The 18,185-nt window shown below is 38.6% G+C and overlaps 1 protein-coding gene across 1 annotated transcript in view; it reads left to right on the top strand.

Annotated features, from left to right (window-relative positions):
• The window catches only part of LOC127645654 (pituitary adenylate cyclase-activating polypeptide type I receptor-like), a 49,540-nt gene that overhangs the window by 25,651 nt on the left and 5,704 nt on the right, over window positions 1-18,185 (top strand). The window contains exons 4-13 of the mRNA XM_052129330.1: window positions 3,448-3,555; window positions 4,371-4,471; window positions 4,562-4,659; window positions 8,302-8,434; window positions 11,740-11,893; window positions 12,150-12,210; window positions 13,292-13,361; window positions 13,507-13,598; window positions 14,396-14,479; window positions 16,127-16,256. Coding sequence (XP_051985290.1) covers window positions 3,448-3,555; window positions 4,371-4,471; window positions 4,562-4,659; window positions 8,302-8,434; window positions 11,740-11,893; window positions 12,150-12,210; window positions 13,292-13,361; window positions 13,507-13,598; window positions 14,396-14,479; window positions 16,127-16,256 — 1,031 coding nt within the window. The remainder of the gene's footprint in view (window positions 1-3,447; window positions 3,556-4,370; window positions 4,472-4,561; window positions 4,660-8,301; window positions 8,435-11,739; window positions 11,894-12,149; window positions 12,211-13,291; window positions 13,362-13,506; window positions 13,599-14,395; window positions 14,480-16,126; window positions 16,257-18,185) is intronic.

Here is an 18,185-nt window from a genome sequence, read left to right as displayed (position 1 = left end):
ATTAATTATAATTATAATTTTTCTTTGTAAGAAGTACTTACAATAGCTGAACTGAATTCAGCTAGGAAGAAATTAATTGTAGATTATATAGCATTTTGAGCAGGAGTGAAGAACAGATCATTGCAAAATGATACTAGTAAAAATGCAGTTACTGTATCTGTAATTATGTTTTTTACCAGTTTTTTAGATTTAAAAAAATAATAATGTTTGATGAAATTTCCATGAGTAATTATGTCACATTTTCATAAGTGTAAATGTATTTACCAGCCTGATATTATGAAGTTTTCCAGTGAAATGCCCAGTTTGGGGCGCCAAAAGCGAATAAGGGGAATTAAGGTTTTAAGGGGAATTTTTGATGGATGCTCCCTAACCAAAAGATTTTGCCTGACCCTAAACAATAGTGTTTTAAAATATAAATATAAATGAGACAATTAAAAAGGACATCCTTACAAAATCAATGCCTAAACCTAATTAGTAGATTAATAGGGGGGGGGGCAAGTAGTAAAAGCATTAAAATGTATTGTTTTTCAAAAGATGTGTAAAAGTGTGTCGATATCATAAAATAGCAGGGTCTGAGTAATTGAGAGAAAAATAAGTATTTATAAAGTCATATTAAGTCATTAAAGTAAACATTTTTAAAATGTACATTGGTGGCCAAAAGTTTGGAATAATGTACAGATTTTGCTCTTATGGAAAGTAATTGCTACTTTTATTCACCAAGGTGTCATTATAACTGATCACAATATATAGTCAGGACATTAATAACATGAAAAATTACTATTACAATTTGAAAAAAATTTAAGAACTTCTTAGATTTCTCATCAAAAAATCCTCCACATGCAACAATGACAGCTTTGCAGATCCTTGACATTCTAGCTGACATGAAACTGGTGTTGAGCAGGTAGAATTCAATGAAGCTGTCAGCGGAGGACATGTGAGGCATCTATTTCTCAAACTAGAGACTCTGATGTACTTATCCTCTTGTTTAGGTGTACATCTGGTCTTCCACATCTCTTTCTGTCCTTGTTAGAGCCAGTTGTCCTTTGTCTTTGAAGACTGTAGTGTACACCTTTGTATGAAATCTTCAGGTTTATTGGCAATTTCAAGCACTGTATAGCCTTCATTCCTCAAAACAATGATTGACTGACGAGTTTCTAGAGAAAAATGTTTTTTTTTTTTTTTTTTTTTTGCCATTTTATACCTAATATTGACCTTAAGACATGGCTATTGCATACTCAAAAACAATCACGAAGACAATGTTAAGCTTCATTTATTGAGCCAAGTAGCTTTCAACTGTGTTTGATATAATGGCAAGTGATTTTCTAGTACCAAATGAGCAATTTAGTATGAATACTCAAGGATAATGTGTTGGAATGATGGCTGCTTGAAATGGGGCCTGTCGAGATTTGATCAAAAATTACTTTTTTCAAATAGTGATGGTGCTGTTTTTTACACCAGTAATGTCCTGACTATACATTGTGATCAGTTGAATTCCACTTTGGTGTATAAAAGTACCAATTTCCTTCCAAAACAGCAAAATCTGTACATTATTCCAAACCTTTGGCCACAAGTATATATAGAATCACATTTTCACTATGAGACTAGGTTGATATCAAGAATGAACATTTTAACTAGTGAAAACTGAGTTGATGATATCTATAATTCAGAACCTGCTCTTGTTTACCTTTTGAAATGGTTTGTCTTTACAATGGGACTAAATCTGCCAGGCTGCAACATTTAATTTCAAAAGCTCTTAAACGTTTTTATACCCTGATCTCAGATTGCAAGACTAGATGCGGTAGTTCTGACTGTATCAAGTGGCTCTACATTCTTTAATTCATCTTTGGCATCTGTTCATGGCCACCAGGCTGATGAAGAGGGATTTCTGTACTTAATTTTCTAAAGCTGTGTATGTAATGAGCAGGGGGAAACAATTATGGGAAACATGGATTATATGGACAATATGGATTCTTATCCAAATGTTCATGTCCTCAGGTGGTTAGATTCATGCTCTGCAATGATTCCTCTTGGCTTCCCCTCGAGGGCTAATCTGAGGAATTTGATGGTGTAGCTATTATTAAACAAAGACATCCGTTATCGTGTCGGGAGTCCATATTTTTACTGGGTTTGGTTTTTCGGAAAGGCTTTTTTTTTCATGCAAATGTTGAAAAAATGGTACAAAGATGGTATCAGATAGTAATATCATGGTATTTTAATATACAGTACACTATGGTATTGGATGATTACCATATTTATTCACCTTGGTATTTACATGGTACTCAAAGGTTCTTTAAAGTGTACCATGGTATTACCATGATATGTGTCCATAAATATGGTAATAATTTGGAAAATCTTGTGGCAGGGTGAGCAATAGACAGACACAGTGGGTGTGGCGTCAAGCCTCAGAGAGGCATTTATTGGAAATAAAGTTTTCAAAAAAAGAATCAAATAAAGTGTCCACGGGGAATGGTGTCCAAAATAAAGGGGAATCTGGCATTCTCATGGTGAAACATTTACTCAGTGAAGGTCGGAGGGGTGTCCATGGAGTGGCCCAGGCTTGAGCGGGGTCCGGAGGCCACATGCGCTCCCCTCCTGGGATGTGGCGCGTGGTGCTCCGGCGTCCTTGGCAGGTGAGAGGGGAAGGCTGTCTGGCTTCTAGCCCATCGCCCGCAACACGTGCTGTTCTCCCCCGGGGACACATCTAATTCGCACGGGGGGGTCCAAGTAGCGGGTCCGTTGATGCATCTAATTCGGCCAAACAGCCCTAATCGGCGGGTCAACGATGACAAGAGGAAGTGGTGGTCGGTCTGCCACAATGTCCGTAAAAACATGGTATTTTAATATGATAATACGGGATAAGTGTTAGCAAGAGATTTTTGTAATCTGTGAGTTCCTTTTTGATTTTAGTCTATTTCTATCTCAAAGAGAAAAATATACGTCAAATCTCTGGAAAAGGACGTCATACAACAAACAACAGTAAAAAATCCTCTCGGATTGGATGAGTAGTAACAAAGTCCCTTTCAAGTAAGTCTGTCCACTTGGCCGCCATCTTTGGAACACTCGTGGGCAGCTACTGTATTTTCTATGGATACAAGCGGCATAAAAGTACAGCTCCTATCTACTTGAATGGGGAAAGACAGAAAAGTCAAGAAGATTTCAATCAAAGAACATATCTAAATTCGGCAACAACAGTATCATAAATTGTGCTTCTATACACGCAATTTGTCAGGCTTGTCCAGCTAATACGCATGCGTGATCTGGAGTTGACTGACAGTCAATGTCTGTGTCTAAATGGTGATTGGCTCTTTTATCAATAAGACGGGACTTTTTCTACATCTGACATTTTGGGTGCTCCAGTTCCTCCCATTCATTTTGACACAAGAGCTCCATCTCGGACTAAACAGTCTTCTTAATAGTAATGTGATAATTGTTTTGTTGTCTGTTAAGGCTGTCCATGGGAGTGGGATAACCTGACCTGCTGGCAGGCGACTGGTGTTGGAGAGGTTTTGGAGGTCAATTGTCCTGAGCTCTTTGAATTCATGAGTCCAGAGGAGGGTGAGAGTCAACAGATAGCATTGTTACATATTCTATATGTTTGTTACAATTAGTTTTATGTTACGTTTATGTATTTTATGTTTTATGTACATTTTATTGCTTGATAGTAATATAATTAATAGAAAACTTATCTTAAAATAAAGCACTGTGGTGATACTATGGCACAGATAGTAATACCATAGTACCGAATGATTACTGTATTCATGTATCATGATATTTAGAAGACAATCCAAGTTACTTCAAAGAGTACCATTGCCATGGGATATGCCCCCCAAAAACAGTATTAACATTGTAAGCTGTGAATTAGCTGTTCATGTTAAAGTTTAGCCATTAAATGCATGGGTGATTGGCAAAACAGTGTTACATACTCAGGTCTTTAGCGACCCAGCATGTATATCTATCACATATGGATCTACAAAATGTCCAGATAGTGTCAAATTTTCAAAGCATTTTATTTTTCATACATTCATACAAAATGACAGAAATGATAGAATGGTTGAGTAATATTAAAGAGGTGTGGGCATAACTCCAAAAAAACGGATGAGGTACCAGGTCACTAAAGACCCAAGGCTTGCATTAAAGGGTTAATCTGGGCTCAAAAGGAACATCGAACCAGGAATAACTGCCAAAACAGACTGTTTGTCCATGAGAATATGCAGAAACGGTCAAAATAAGAATATTGTGAACACAGTCAGTGTACTCTATGGTGTTGCTTGAAATCTTTTTGTTGTTGGATCAAATTCACACAGCCTGTTGAAGATGGGAAATATCTTTGATTTATTGCATGGTTCTGCTCTTGCTTGGCTCCATTTCAGGTCTCGGCAGGATCAGCAGAAACTGTACGGAGTTTGGCTGGTCTGAACCGTATCCTCACTACGTTGACGCCTGTATGATCGGCTACAACACAACCAAGCCTGTGAGTACCTCATATGCCCACGGTTTTTCTGTGAAAAAGCCTAGTGGTAAAGACTCCATTGTAAGAGTAAGTTTGTTCTCTCCTCTCAAGGACATGTACTATGCATCTGTGAAGGCTCTCTATACAGTGGGCTACAGCACGTCTCTGGTGTCTCTGACCACAGCTATGGTCATTCTCTGCAGATTCAGGTCAGTTTAAGAGCAGTGTCATCACACAACATTGATAACATTTCAGCTTCCTGGTCAAACAAGAGCCCTCTAAAGGCTAATCTATACATAATGGGCGAACAGGCTTCTTTTAGTTTGCTTAACAATTATTACGAAATGCAATTTTTTGTTCTGCAAAGTTGTTCGTTTGGTTATATTTCTCCTGCTGTGCACATCCCTGAAATTCTTAACCTATAACAGCCCTGCTAATCGAAGAGCACTGATGATTGGTTAAAACTAATTGTAGGTGTGGTTTGAACCTATCTTTATTTACAATTGCGTGTGACAGCTGAAGAAATGATTGCTTGCTAGGTTTCTATCTTAATGTTAAAGAGGCATAACTTTGAAGCCAGTATCTCAGAGGCTTTAGATAGGGTGCATAAAGGGTAGTCCACCCAAAATGAAAATGATCTCATCATTTACTCACCCTCATGCCATCCCAGATGTGTAGGACTTTCTTTCTTCTGCTGATCACAAACAAAGATTTTTTGAGGAATATCTCAGCTCTGTAGGTCCATACAATGCAAGTGAATGGTGACCAAAACGTTGAAGCTCCAAAAAGCAGATAAAGGCAGCATAAAAGTATTCCATAAGACTCAGTGTTTAAATCCATGTCTTCAGAAGCGATCTAATCGGTTTAGACCAAAATGTAACTCAGTTTTCAAGGTACATCTTGCCATTGCTGTCACTAGGCACGATCATGATTTCAAGCTCGATTACACGGCCTAGTGCTTGACGCATGTGCAGAGTGGTAGATGATGCTACGAAGTGTAATCACGAGTTGAAATCATGATTTATAGTTAAAAAGGATTTATTTTTTGGTCTATTCTCACCCAAAACCGATTGGATTGCTTCAGAAGACATGGATTAAACAACTGGAGTCGTACGGATTACTTTTATGCTGCCTTTACGGTATGTGATTTTTGGAGTGTAACGTACATCAATGGAAAGAGGAGGCGAGAACCGGCTTGATAATATAAATAATAGTTTAATATAAAACTGAAACAAAAGACAAACACACACACATGACGGGCATGTCCGTAAATGATCTCTCTCCCGCACCATCCTCCGTAGTCGGCCTTTATCCCTCTCGGAGGCTTAATTAGCCTGATAAAGGACCGGGTGTGTATAATCACGACCCGGCCCCGCCCTCCACTCTGCCACATGGAGCTTCACATTTTTGGTCATCATTCACCTACATTTTATGGACCTACAGAACTGGAATATTCTTCAAAACATCTTAACATGTGTTCTGCAGGAGAAAGTAATTTACATCTGGGATGGCATGAGGGTGGGTAAATGATGAGAAAATTTTAATTTTTGGGTGAACTATCCCTTTAAGTTTGTTCAGGCGTCTTCCTTTGTAAAAATTAGGCTTAAAGATTAAAATAAGATCCTACTGCATAAATTGAAATACTGAAAAATAAACAGAAACATAGGAAATTAAGTTGCATTTTGATCCCATTAGAATTGGTTCCAAAATAGGATTGAAGATCCATTATTGTAGACAAACTACTGTAAGGCGAGCAAGACCAGGATTTTTCAAATACCAAGGTCAAAAATAACGCCTTGATAAATAAGTTTGGCTGACAACATATTTATTTTCAATAACAACGTGTGCAAACTGTGCACCGCGTGTGTGTGTGTGTGTTGTGTGTGTGTGTGTGTGTTTTCCTGTATCTGGGTGTGAACTGTTGAAATATAACTGTAACACAGTTAAAGGATGGGCAAGGAGGAGGCGAGAACCGGCTTGTCAATATAAATTATATTTAATGAAAACTTAAACCATAAACATAAACACACACGACGGACATGCCCGTAATTCTCTCTCTCTCGAACCATCGTCACCGGCCGCCTTTATCCCTTGCGCGCCTCATCAGGCCGATTGGGGACCGGAGCGTGATATTCCGACCGGCCCCGCCCCCCTCCGCTCCACAATAACCTATAGGTAGTTGTGGCTTCTTGTGCAACCTCTGAAATGGTAGAGATCCATTTGTAGTGTACACTACATTATATTATATAATATACTATATTAGTGTATATGCATCCTCTGAAATGGACTTGGGTTCTCACCACTAACTGTAATTGATAGAAAAATATTTCCATTATCAGTTCAGTTGACTCAACTGTTGATACAACACCTGTACTGCAATGTATACATACAATACATAAAATAATAAAGAATACCTTTAGCTTTCAGTAATTCAGTCTCACCTTTTATCAAAACAAGTAACTATTCTTCTGTGGCCAGAAGCATCCCACCTTTGCAGGACTCTTTTGGGATAACGCAACGCAGTGTCTCGCACAGCTCACATAAACTTCAATTTGAAGTTCAATTTGAAGTTTACGTGAGAGTTTATATGAGCTGTGCGAGACACAGCGTTGCGTTCTTTAATTGGTTTAGGAAACACTCCGCTACAGTCGACTACTTTCGTTTTGACATGACAGCGGTATCTGCAAGTACGTGTCACGTGACTTTCCGTTGATGCAAGGATAATTGTCTCGTCGGCTATTTTCACTTCCCAATGAAATGACACTTCAAGAAAAAAATACCGAGGACACGACCTCGGTGTCCTCAATGGTAGTTACGGCCATGAAGGCGAGGTCCACTCCACACCAATACGTTTATGGTTAAAACTGTATCTATTTTGCTACACCTCTCGAGTGCAAAATAATTTGGAAAACGATGACATTAGAAATCGAAAATGTTATAATGTCAACGTGGCTCAAATTAAGTTGCATCTAGAGAATTGAAGTGGTTGTTACCTTAAGGTGCTATTTATATCTGATAGATCCTTTAAAACGTAGCTTTTTTGGTGTAACCTAATGTATTCCGACTTGAGTAAAACAAGTTAATTTAGATGTTACCACATGAAGCACATTTATAGGTTAACATTTATATCAGTGTACCAACACTCTTGTTAAAGGATCTTAACTCTTAAATATAAAGGATCAAGTTTTAGCCTGAGGTCATAGGAGAATCTCATTAAGTTTCACAAGGAACTGCTTATTATTAAACCATTTGGATGTATTAGTGTTGCCATCAGTACCGCCACTCTCTACAATCACCATCTTACCCTAGGAGGGCACCAGACAGTCCACCGGCTGCCCTTACTCACTGAACATGCAATTTCTAAGTATAAGACTTTTATAGAGAATTTTATTGCTTAGAATAAATAGCAACAAAAAGCATCCTCTTTACACTAAGGGCAAACAGTGTTACATGTTATTTGCACCCCTAATTAAATACTACCAAACACTGCAGCATGTTTATTGTGTGTTATAATCCCACAAACACCATACACCAACACCTACCCATAAACCTAACCCTAACCTTTCCTGCTTTGTTGAAATACTATATGCATTCTACATGTATTGCATACTTCTAAGCCGCTCATCCACACAGAGTACCGAGAACCTATAAAGGATGTATTTAGCATCATAGCTATTGATGTTTTGTTTTTAGCTATAAAGCAAGAATAAGAAATCAGCTAATAAAGCCTTAATAAATACTTTATAACACCAAACAAGTCCATTACTAGTCACTTACAAGTCTAGTTATTAGTCATGAATTCCAGACTTTCTAGTACATCATAATTTTTCCTTTGAACGTTTGTCAAACAGGAAGCTTCACTGCACCAGGAACTTCATCCACATGAATTTGTTTGTGTCGTTCATCCTGAGAGCCATCTCTGTGTTCATTAAAGATGGCGTTCTGTACGCAGAGGAGGACAGTGACCACTGCTTTGACCATACTGTGAGTTATGCACATTCTCAATGACAGAATGATTGTAAATGTTGTCAGTTTTCATATTTGGACTCTACAGAATTTGCTTTTATAGTAAATCCACAAACTGAGCCATATGGATGTGAAACACCCCCTCTCCCCATGAATCTGTTGGTTGCCCAACAGATTTACCTGCAGGTGTTGACCTGGCAAAGCAGATAGGACATTTTGGTCAAGCTGGGGTAAGTTGGTAGACCTATTTAAACCAGCAGTAATACCTTAGACCACCAGGTTTTTCCTGGTCTATGCAGGTCATTAGTTGACCCAAGGTGATTTAGTTGGCTGCCCAGCTGATTTACCAGCAGGTCTTGGACTGGCAAAGTAAACATGTCATTTTGGCAAGCTGGTTAAAATTGGTAGACCACTTTAGATCAGCAGTAATACTTTAGACCACCAGGTTTTTCTGGTCTGTGCTGATTATTAGTTGGTCCAAGGTGGTTTAGTTGTTTGGCAAGTTGATTTAGCAACAAATGTGGACCTGGCAAAGCAGATATGCCATTTTAGCAATAATTCTTTAGACCACCAGGGGTTTTCTGGTCTGTGCTGATTATTAGTTGGTCCAAGGTAGTTTAGTTGTTTGGCAAGTTGATTTAGCAACAAATGTGGACCTGGCAAAGCAGATAGGCCATTTTGTTCAAGCAGGTTAAAGTAGGTAGACCTCTTTAATCCAGCAATAATACTTTAGACCACCAGGTTTTTTCTGGTCTGTGCTGATTATTAGTTGGTCCAAGGTGGTTTAGTTGTTTGGCAAGTTGATTTAGCAACAGATGTGGACCTGGCAAAGCAGATAGGCCATTTTGTTCAAACTGGTTAAAGTTGGTAGACCTCTTTAAACCAGCAGTAATACTTTAGACCACCAGGTTTTTTTTGTTTTTTTTGCTGGTCTACGCAAGTCATTAGTTGGTCAAAGGTTGTTTAGTTGGTTGGCTAGCTGAGTTACCAGCAGTTGTGGACCTGGCAAAGCAGGCTCAAACTGGTTAGAGTTGGTAGACCATTTTAGACCAGCAATAAACTAGCTACCATGTTCCAATACGATTTGTTTCCCTTAAAATCTACATGAAATTCTGTAATCAGACATATTTACAAGTGATATAGGAAATTCAATGAGAACATATGTAGGGCATGACTTGATTTTATCCATCGGTAATTGATTGGATCATTAAAAGTGGAAGTTACATACCAAAATAGTGCCATGTATTAGAGGGTAGGGGTTGAATAATAAGAGGGATTCGAGATGTTAGCTGAAATGCAAAGCCTTTTTCAGAGGCAGAGCAATTTGCTACATTTTGATGCAAGTTTTTTTTTTCACTTGGTATAGTGTGCACAGATAAATCCTGCGTTGGGCACGATATTCCAAAATAGTACTCTACTGCAAATTACTGATTACTTCTCTGCAATCATAATCAGATTACTTAACTGATTGCTTCATCCAAAAAGTAATCACTTTACTAATTATTTTTAAGTTAGTTTCTAAAACATTTTTCACATAAATGTTTTGTTTTTTCCACTTAACAAATTCAAAATAATGTCTTTATTTCCTCATTTATTCCTCATACATCCTCACTTGTCGCACACAGAAGTAGTACCTACATATGAACATATTAATTCATATTTTAATAATATTATTTTAAGGAAAGAGAAGGCTCACACACAATGTCAACTGAAAAAAATACTTCAGGAATTTCAATAAGAGGCCAAAAAGTGCAAAAGTGCTTAAGTGCAGAACCAAAACGTTTTTGATTTGCATCGCCATCAGTGTCCATATAACAGCAGTGCACCTGATTGCATTTTTAGGTCAGGATAAAGTACTTACTGTCACTCTTCTAGTTGAACATACTCCAAAATACAAATGTTCAAAACATGTCATAGACATACATTGTACTTTTATATGGTATACTAGCATTCACATATATTACTCAAAATATATGCATAAATATATAATCAAGAGAGGACAAAAATTTAACACTAAAAGCAGGTTTCCAATCAAAAACATCATATTAAATGACCTATAGTAAAAATGAAGAAAAAAATTATATTTCATGTTGATTTTAAAGGCGCATCAAGTTTATATATATATATATGTTATTTTGGACTTACTGGGACACTTAGTGGTGTGGATGCAGCATCATTCAAATGCAATAGTTTTCAAAAATGGATGCCATTGTAGAAATTCACTATTCACAGTCAGCCATGATAACTTGAATCCATGAGTGAAAGTGTCCAATAACAAGGTGATAACTGAGATTAATCGAGTTGTATTCGGCTGGTTATGTAATGCTTACATGGCAGCCCCCATGAGAGGACCCTCTCCGTGTAGAATAAAAAAGTTTTTATACAGTTACTGATGTGACTGGAGTCTTCATCTCATGTAAGTCATCATGACTTTATACAAATGCGCTAAAATTACAATTAATTTATTTTGGAGAAAATCTTTTTTTAATGAGGAAAAAATTACTGAGTGCACCTTTAATGGGATAGTTCACCAAAAAATGAAAATTCTCTCATCATTTACTCACCTTCATGCCATCACAGATGTGTAAGACTTTCTTTCTTTAGACTTTTTCAAGACTTTTAGAAGAATATTTCAGCTCTGTAGGTCCATACAATGCAAGTGAATGGTGATAAGACATTTGTAGCTCTAAAAATCACATCAAGGAAACATATACAGTAAGTATTCCATAAGACTCCAGTGGTTAAACCCATATCTTCAGAAGTGATATAATAGCTGTGGATGAGAAACAGATCTAAATTTAAGTCCTTTTTTTAACCCTAAATCTCCAATTTCTCTTTCACTTTTAAATCTGAAAGTGAAAGTTAAAGTGGAGATTTAGAGCTTTTGAAGATATTGCTTTACCAACTGGAGACATATGGATTACTTCTATGTTTCCTTGTTATTTTTGGTGCTAAAATGGTCTGATCACCATTCACTTGTATTGTATGGACCAACAGAGCTGAGATATTGTTCTAAAAATCTTTGTTCTGTTGAAGAAAGAAAGTCATACACATCTGGGATGGCATGAGGGTAGAACAAAACTAAATGCTATTTGCGCCATTGTCTGATATGCATAATTCCTCTACAGAATCACACTTTAATCCAGCTCAAACAGTGTGTGCAAATGAACAATGCTGTTGCCGGCTGCAATTGATTCTTATTGAATTTCCCCCCTGTGTGTGTGTGTGTGTGTGTGTGTGTGTGTGTGTGTGTGTGTGTGTGTGTGTGTGTGTGTGTGTGTGTGTGTGTGTGTGTGTGTGTGTTTCTGTGTTTCTGTGTTTAGGTGGGCTGTAAGGCAGTGATGGTCTTCTTCCATTACTGTGTCATGTCAAACTACTTCTGGCTCTTTATCGAGGGTCTTTACCTCTTCACACTGCTGGTGGAGACCTTTTTCCCTGAAAGACGCTACTTCTACTGGTACACCATCATTGGCTGGGGTATGTCACAGTGTTGCATGATATGAAAGTTAATAATATCGGGTTGTCACGTAATTGATTTTGTATCACAGTTTATACAGGCATTTATAAATAGAAAACTGGGTGCATTGTCTGTGTATTGGATTTCCTGTCTTACTGGATATTTCTGATCTTTGGGGTTGTGATTTGTTATGCTGTCATATTTAGTACATTCATATTAATGCATGAAAAGCATTAAGGAACAACTTTTGCATATGACGAATATCTCTCTTTTTAGGGACACCCACTATTTGTGTGACCATCTGGGCTGTTCTGCGTCTCAATTTTGATGATTCTGGGTATGTTGAATTCCATATAAGTGTGTTACTTTAACCTTGGGCACCTTTAGCACTTCGCCAAGATTAAGTAACGTTAAAAACATTTTTTTCAAATTTTCTGCATTCATTTTTTTTATTTGTCTACTGACCATGCTAAGCAGTGTATGTACATAAATGATGGGATATTTATGTCATTTTTGTCATTATTTATGAGAGACATGACAATGTTCACCACAGTGTCATTTCCAGCACATCTCAAATTCTGTGTTATGTTTAATAGGATACTTGTGATGGAAATGACAGCGATGGAAATGAAATTTTTTGAACTGCTTTGTTTTGTTAATGCTAATTTAATTGCTAAATGTTTATGGATCATAAATACACACAATTAAATGGTATTTTCACACTTTTTGCATAATTTGAGAAATAAAAATACAGCTTCTTCGGAAATGACAGCCGATAAAAATGTCTTCAGAAGCGAAATGATAGGTGTGGGTGAGAAACAGATCAATTACATTTTTTTTTAACTATTCAAGCTCATGCTCTTCAATGACACTTTTGGTAACTTGGTAAACAAGTACACTAAAAAAGAAAAAAAGAAAGACATATTAGGGGCAAAATGGAGTGGTGGTGGCATAGTGGACTAAAGCACATAACTGGAAATCAGAAGGTCGCTGGTTCGATCCCCACAGCCACCACCATTGTGTCCTTGAGTAAGACACTTAACTCCAGGTTGCTCCGGGGGGATTGTCCCTGTAATAAGTGCACTGTAAGTCGCTTTGGATAAAAGCATCTGCCAAATACATAAATGTAAATGTAAATGTAAAATGGTTTGTTGTGGTGAAAATGAGCCAGTGCATTGTGCACTACACAATAATATGCACTACTATTTTTATACAGTACTATGCATAGTACACATAATGCATAACTGTCTTTAAAAAAAAATAGTAGTATGTATCTTTTTTTGTTTTCACATACTGGGTACTATTACCTTGCATACCTTCTGAACATACTGTGAGTGTGCGAAATGCTCTCAGCTAGTAAATCACATGACCAAGCATGAGTTGCCACAATGCTCCTATAATAATTTGTATTTCTGCAGCTGCTGGGATATGAATGATTACACTGCTCTCTGGTGGGTGATAAAGGGACCAGTCGTGGCATCAATTATGGTAATATTCCTTTAATATTCCTTATAAAACCACTGCGACACCTTTGGACAAATGTGGCATCTCTGTATGTATGCTGCATACATATATGAAAATCTTTATGAAGCAATATTCCATAACACACTCGTCCAATTCTTTTCCCATTCAGATTAATTTTGTTCTCTTCATTGGAATAATCGTAATCCTGGTGCAGAAGCTGCAGTCTCCAGACATCGGCGGAAACGAGACCAGCATTTACCTGTGAGTATCTGTGTTTCAGTCACATGAAAACAGAGTATTATGTGCAAAATCTGATTGGCCAATATGGTGTATCCCATGATATATTGGATGGTTATGTTTCCTGATGCCGCCATTGTAAGCCATTTTTTCATGTACTACACGATAAGTGTGGCATCACAGGTTGTTTGTGTGATAACTGAGATGTTGAGGGAGGAATAGTTCACCCAAAAATGAAAAATCTCTCATTTACTCACCCTCAGGTCATCCCAGATGTGTATAACGTTCTTTCTGTCTTCTGCTGTGCTCAAGTTATATTTGAAGATATATTTAAGGATGTATGAGGTGTTATGTTGTCCATACAGTATAAGTTAATGGGGTCCAAAGGTTTTGAGCTCCAAATAGGGCATAAATGAAGCATAAAGGTAATCCATACGACTCATGTGGTTTAATCCCAGTCTTCTAAAGCGATGAAATCGGTTTTGGATGAGAATCCAAACCCTGCATTTATGTCTTTTTTGAAACTGGAAACTTTTGGACCTCGTTGACTTGCACTCTATGAACATAAACACATTATACATCTATGAAACTATCTTTGTTTGTGCAAAAAGTCGGCATAAGAGTGAGTAACAAATGAGAGAATTGTCCACTTTGGGTGAAATATTTCTTTAAAATGTCTTAATAAGGTCTCAATGCTGGGATATGTTGTGTGGCCAGTTTTGTGAATGAGTCTGTGTCTACAGTATATGTGTGTGTGTGTGTGTGTGTGTGTGTGTGTGTGTTCTGTCCTAAAGAGTGTTTGTTGTCTTTGTCGTGTTTAGCAGCTGTGCACAGAAATGCTTCAGTGAGCCCACACAGGCGGCCCAGCATTCGTGCAGGATATCAGAGCTTTCTACCATCACGCTGTAAGTGTGTGTGTGGATTTGTGTGTGAATGTGTGTGTGTGAGAATGCGCATTTTGTGTGCTATGGCCAATAAATGTGCATTTTTCTTTTTAAAATGTAGACTGAGTGATATTCACTGTTGACAGTTTTGTTGTCTGTTGTTGTTGTTGTTGTGTGTAATTACATGTAGCTTCACCTGCTGGAAAATCCAGCTGAAAAGAGCTCAAGGTGGTTGCTCTGTTTTGGAACTGGTTGTTCAAGGTGGTTCAAGCTAGTTTAGGTGGTTGGGGAGCTGGCTGAGATGGGAGACCAAGTCATGCCAGTTTAAAGGGATAGTTCGCCCAATAATTACAATTCTCTCATCATTTACACACCCACATGCCATCCCAGACTTTCTTTCTTTTGCAGAACACAAACAAAGATATTTAGAAGAATATCTCAGCTCTGTAGGTCCATAAAAAGCAAGTGAATGATGGCCAGAACTTTGAAGCTTTGAAAAGCACATAAAGGCAGCATAAAATTAATTCATACGAATCCAGTGGTTAAATTCATGTCTTCAGAAGCTAAATAACAGGTGAGAAACAGAACAATATTGACGTCCATTTTATTAGAAATCTCTACTTTCACTTTCACATTCTTCTTCTTTTTTTTTTGGGTGATTCACATTCTCTGCGCATATCGCCACCTGCTGGTCAGGCTGGTCAAAGGTGGAGATTTATAGTAAAAAAGGACTTAAAAATGGATCTGTTTCTCACCCACACCTTTCACATCGCTTCTGAACCACTGGAGTTATTTGGATTATTATTATGCTGCGTTTGTTTCCTTTTTGGACCTTATGGTCACCATTCACTTGCATTGTATAAACCTACAGAGCTGAGATATTATTCAAAACATCTTTGCTTGTGTTCAGCAGAAGAAAGAAAGTCGTACACATCATGGATGACATGAGGGTGAGTAAATGATGAGATTTTTGGGTGAACTATCACTTAAGGTGGTCAAGCTGGGTTTTGGAACATGGCAGCTGGTTTGGTGCAGGTTCAAAATGTTCTACCAGCTCAACTAAGGTTCCAGCACCTACAATTTTCTCTGGTTGACCTCCTGGACCAGCTTGAACCATTGGCCATGTTCCAAAACACCTACAACCTTGACTTGTAGGTGGAATTAGCAAAAAGATCATGATGCGTTTTTAGCTTATTAGCAGAGAAATAAAAGGATTGCTCACAGAAGGGGTTTCCAAGCAAATTTCTCCACTTTAATTTAGAGTTTTCCAATGCATCTCAATATTAATTTGAACAATCTTGATACTGATTCTTAAATCCCAAGATCGATCTATTACTCTATGCACTAACCTCCAATACAATGAGAGGAAATTACTCACATTTGCAACCAAATTCCATGCTGCACAACAAAAATCTATAGTATATGCAACTTCAGCAGAAGTCTCCATTTGCTATCCATTCAATCTCTTTGCTACCTAGGAGAATCAATTAAGATTTTAAGGAGATCTCATTTGTAATTTTTCTTTCCAATGTTCCAGGATGCTCGCCATTATCTCTCTCTCTTCTCGTGCTGGGCTGTGATCTCCAGTGTATTACAGTAACTCTGTGTTGACATTGTAAGAGAATCAATCAGCCATTTGACATTCCGGTGTTTGCTGTGTGTTGATAGGCGTCTGGCACGTTCGACCCTGCTCCTCATCCCGCTGTTTGGAATCCACTACACTGTGTTTGCCTTCTCCCCAGAGGATTTCAGCAAGCGGGAGAGACTGGTCTTTGAGCTGGGCCTGGGCTCCTTCCAGGTACACTGCAGCATTTTTTTAGTCGCAATTTTTTTTTGTAGTTCCCTGTTTTTGAAACAGTTTTATTTATGGCAACATAGGCCATATTCCTGATATTAAGGCTGTTCCAAACAGTGGACAACAAATTTATGCTGGTGGATGGTAGTGGCGAGGACTCTACTACGGCGCATCCCTGCTCCTTCCCGGGTTTCGGCACCAGTGTAAAGGGGGTTAAAGGAAAGGAGGAGGCAAGAACCGGCTTGACAATTTAAATAATAGTTTAATATAAAACTGAACCAAAAAGACAAACACACACAGGGTCGGACAGCTGTCCTTGAATCTCTCTCTCTGTCGCACTGCCGTCTTCCGTCGGCCGTTATCCCTCTCAAGGGCTAATTAGCCTGATTAGGGGCTGGGTGTGCGGCATGACAACCCGCCCCGTCCTCCTCCCTGCCACATTCCTCCCTCGTTCACTCAGGCCGGAGAGCCCCCGGCATGAGGTACACGCCCCCCTTTCCCTGCGGAGGGGTGTGCCTTCCGCCCCTGCCGGTAGGTCATCCCCGTCTACCTGGATGAGGGAGGGGACAAAGGGAGGGAAACAATAAAAAGTGTGACACCTACACGTCTTAACGGCGATCGTGCCAAATTAAAACATAAAAAAAAGAGAGGGAAAGGCCAACACGGAGCGGCAGTGAAAAAAAAACACTTACTCGCCGGTTCTCCGATACACCATAGCTTGGTCCTCGGCCACTCCTCCGCCCTCTAACGGATGACAGCCGCGCCTCCCTGGGAGGATCGGAGGCAGTCCTGAGTGTTGAGTGTTGAAGGCTGCACGGCTGTTGCTGTCATTGGTTTGATGAGGCGTGTGGCCTGTACAGCTGGAGCTGACTGCCCCCTACTGCCACCTCAAGGTGGTACATCAAGCTTGAATTGCTCCAATGGTAGGAATATTCCTTAGTACTCGTCTTCACAAACTGGATCAGGAGAAGATTTTCAGCTATTAATAACCTAAATTCCAATCTCTCAAAGTTATTGTAGATAGACATTGTCGTGGAGCATGGAGAACTTTTCTTCCCTCTCAAAGTCAGGCGTTCCAGGTGCCAAAGGTTTATTGAGCAAACCAACAAACCCAAGATGTCAGCTGAGATCTGAGATCTCTTGGTCAAAACCCTCATTTTTTATACAGTCTGTTGTCTAGCATGACCTCATATCTACACCCTCTTAATATTTTTTGTAGCCACTGGATACTGTCCGCCACCATTATTTCACAGAGCCTCTGGCGTCTTTTTAATGGTGGGAACCTGGCTTCTAGTCCTTTTTAACCAACAACCTTTTAAATTAATTTATTATAAAAGCTTCCCAGACGTCTCACATGTCTCAGTACCATTGTTCTTTGCTACAGCTTAGTGCACAGTGTGATTCTTGCAGCATTAGCACTTTTAGTTACCTCATATGCCCTCTCCTGGGTTACACAAAGTCCATGCTATTCTATATTAGTACTTTAGTAATTTGATATATAAAAATCGACTATAACATTTTCAGAGTTCTCTTTGAATGCAGGAAATCATCGTTTGAATAACAATAAATTATTGTGATTACATTTATCTGCCTGTGTTGTTTATTTACTGTATTATGAAATGGTTAGAGTTTGATTTAGGGGTAGATGGGATTAGCAGCTCAAAAGTTTTCAAATTTTAACTTTAACAGTTTAAGCGTGATTGGTTGTGTACTCACTCTAGGCAATCTGTACCGTGCCCGACCATGTTTGACCCTCAAAGTCCAGTTCGTTTGACTAGTATGATCACTCTGTACCATGCCCAGGGATTGTGCTGTGCGAGAGCACTTATCTACCTGTTTTCTTAAAAACATAGTCACATTGTAATGACGTAAGCATGCTCAGGCCTAGAACGATAAGTGTAATGTGAGTGCAGGCCAGCGGGGGAGTGCGGA

The sequence above is a fragment of the Xyrauchen texanus genome, chromosome 6, assembly GCF_025860055.1.
Source record: "Xyrauchen texanus isolate HMW12.3.18 chromosome 6, RBS_HiC_50CHRs, whole genome shotgun sequence".
Lineage (NCBI taxonomy): Eukaryota > Metazoa > Chordata > Actinopteri > Cypriniformes > Catostomidae > Xyrauchen > Xyrauchen texanus.
This window is presented reverse-complemented; position numbering and strand designations above follow the sequence as displayed.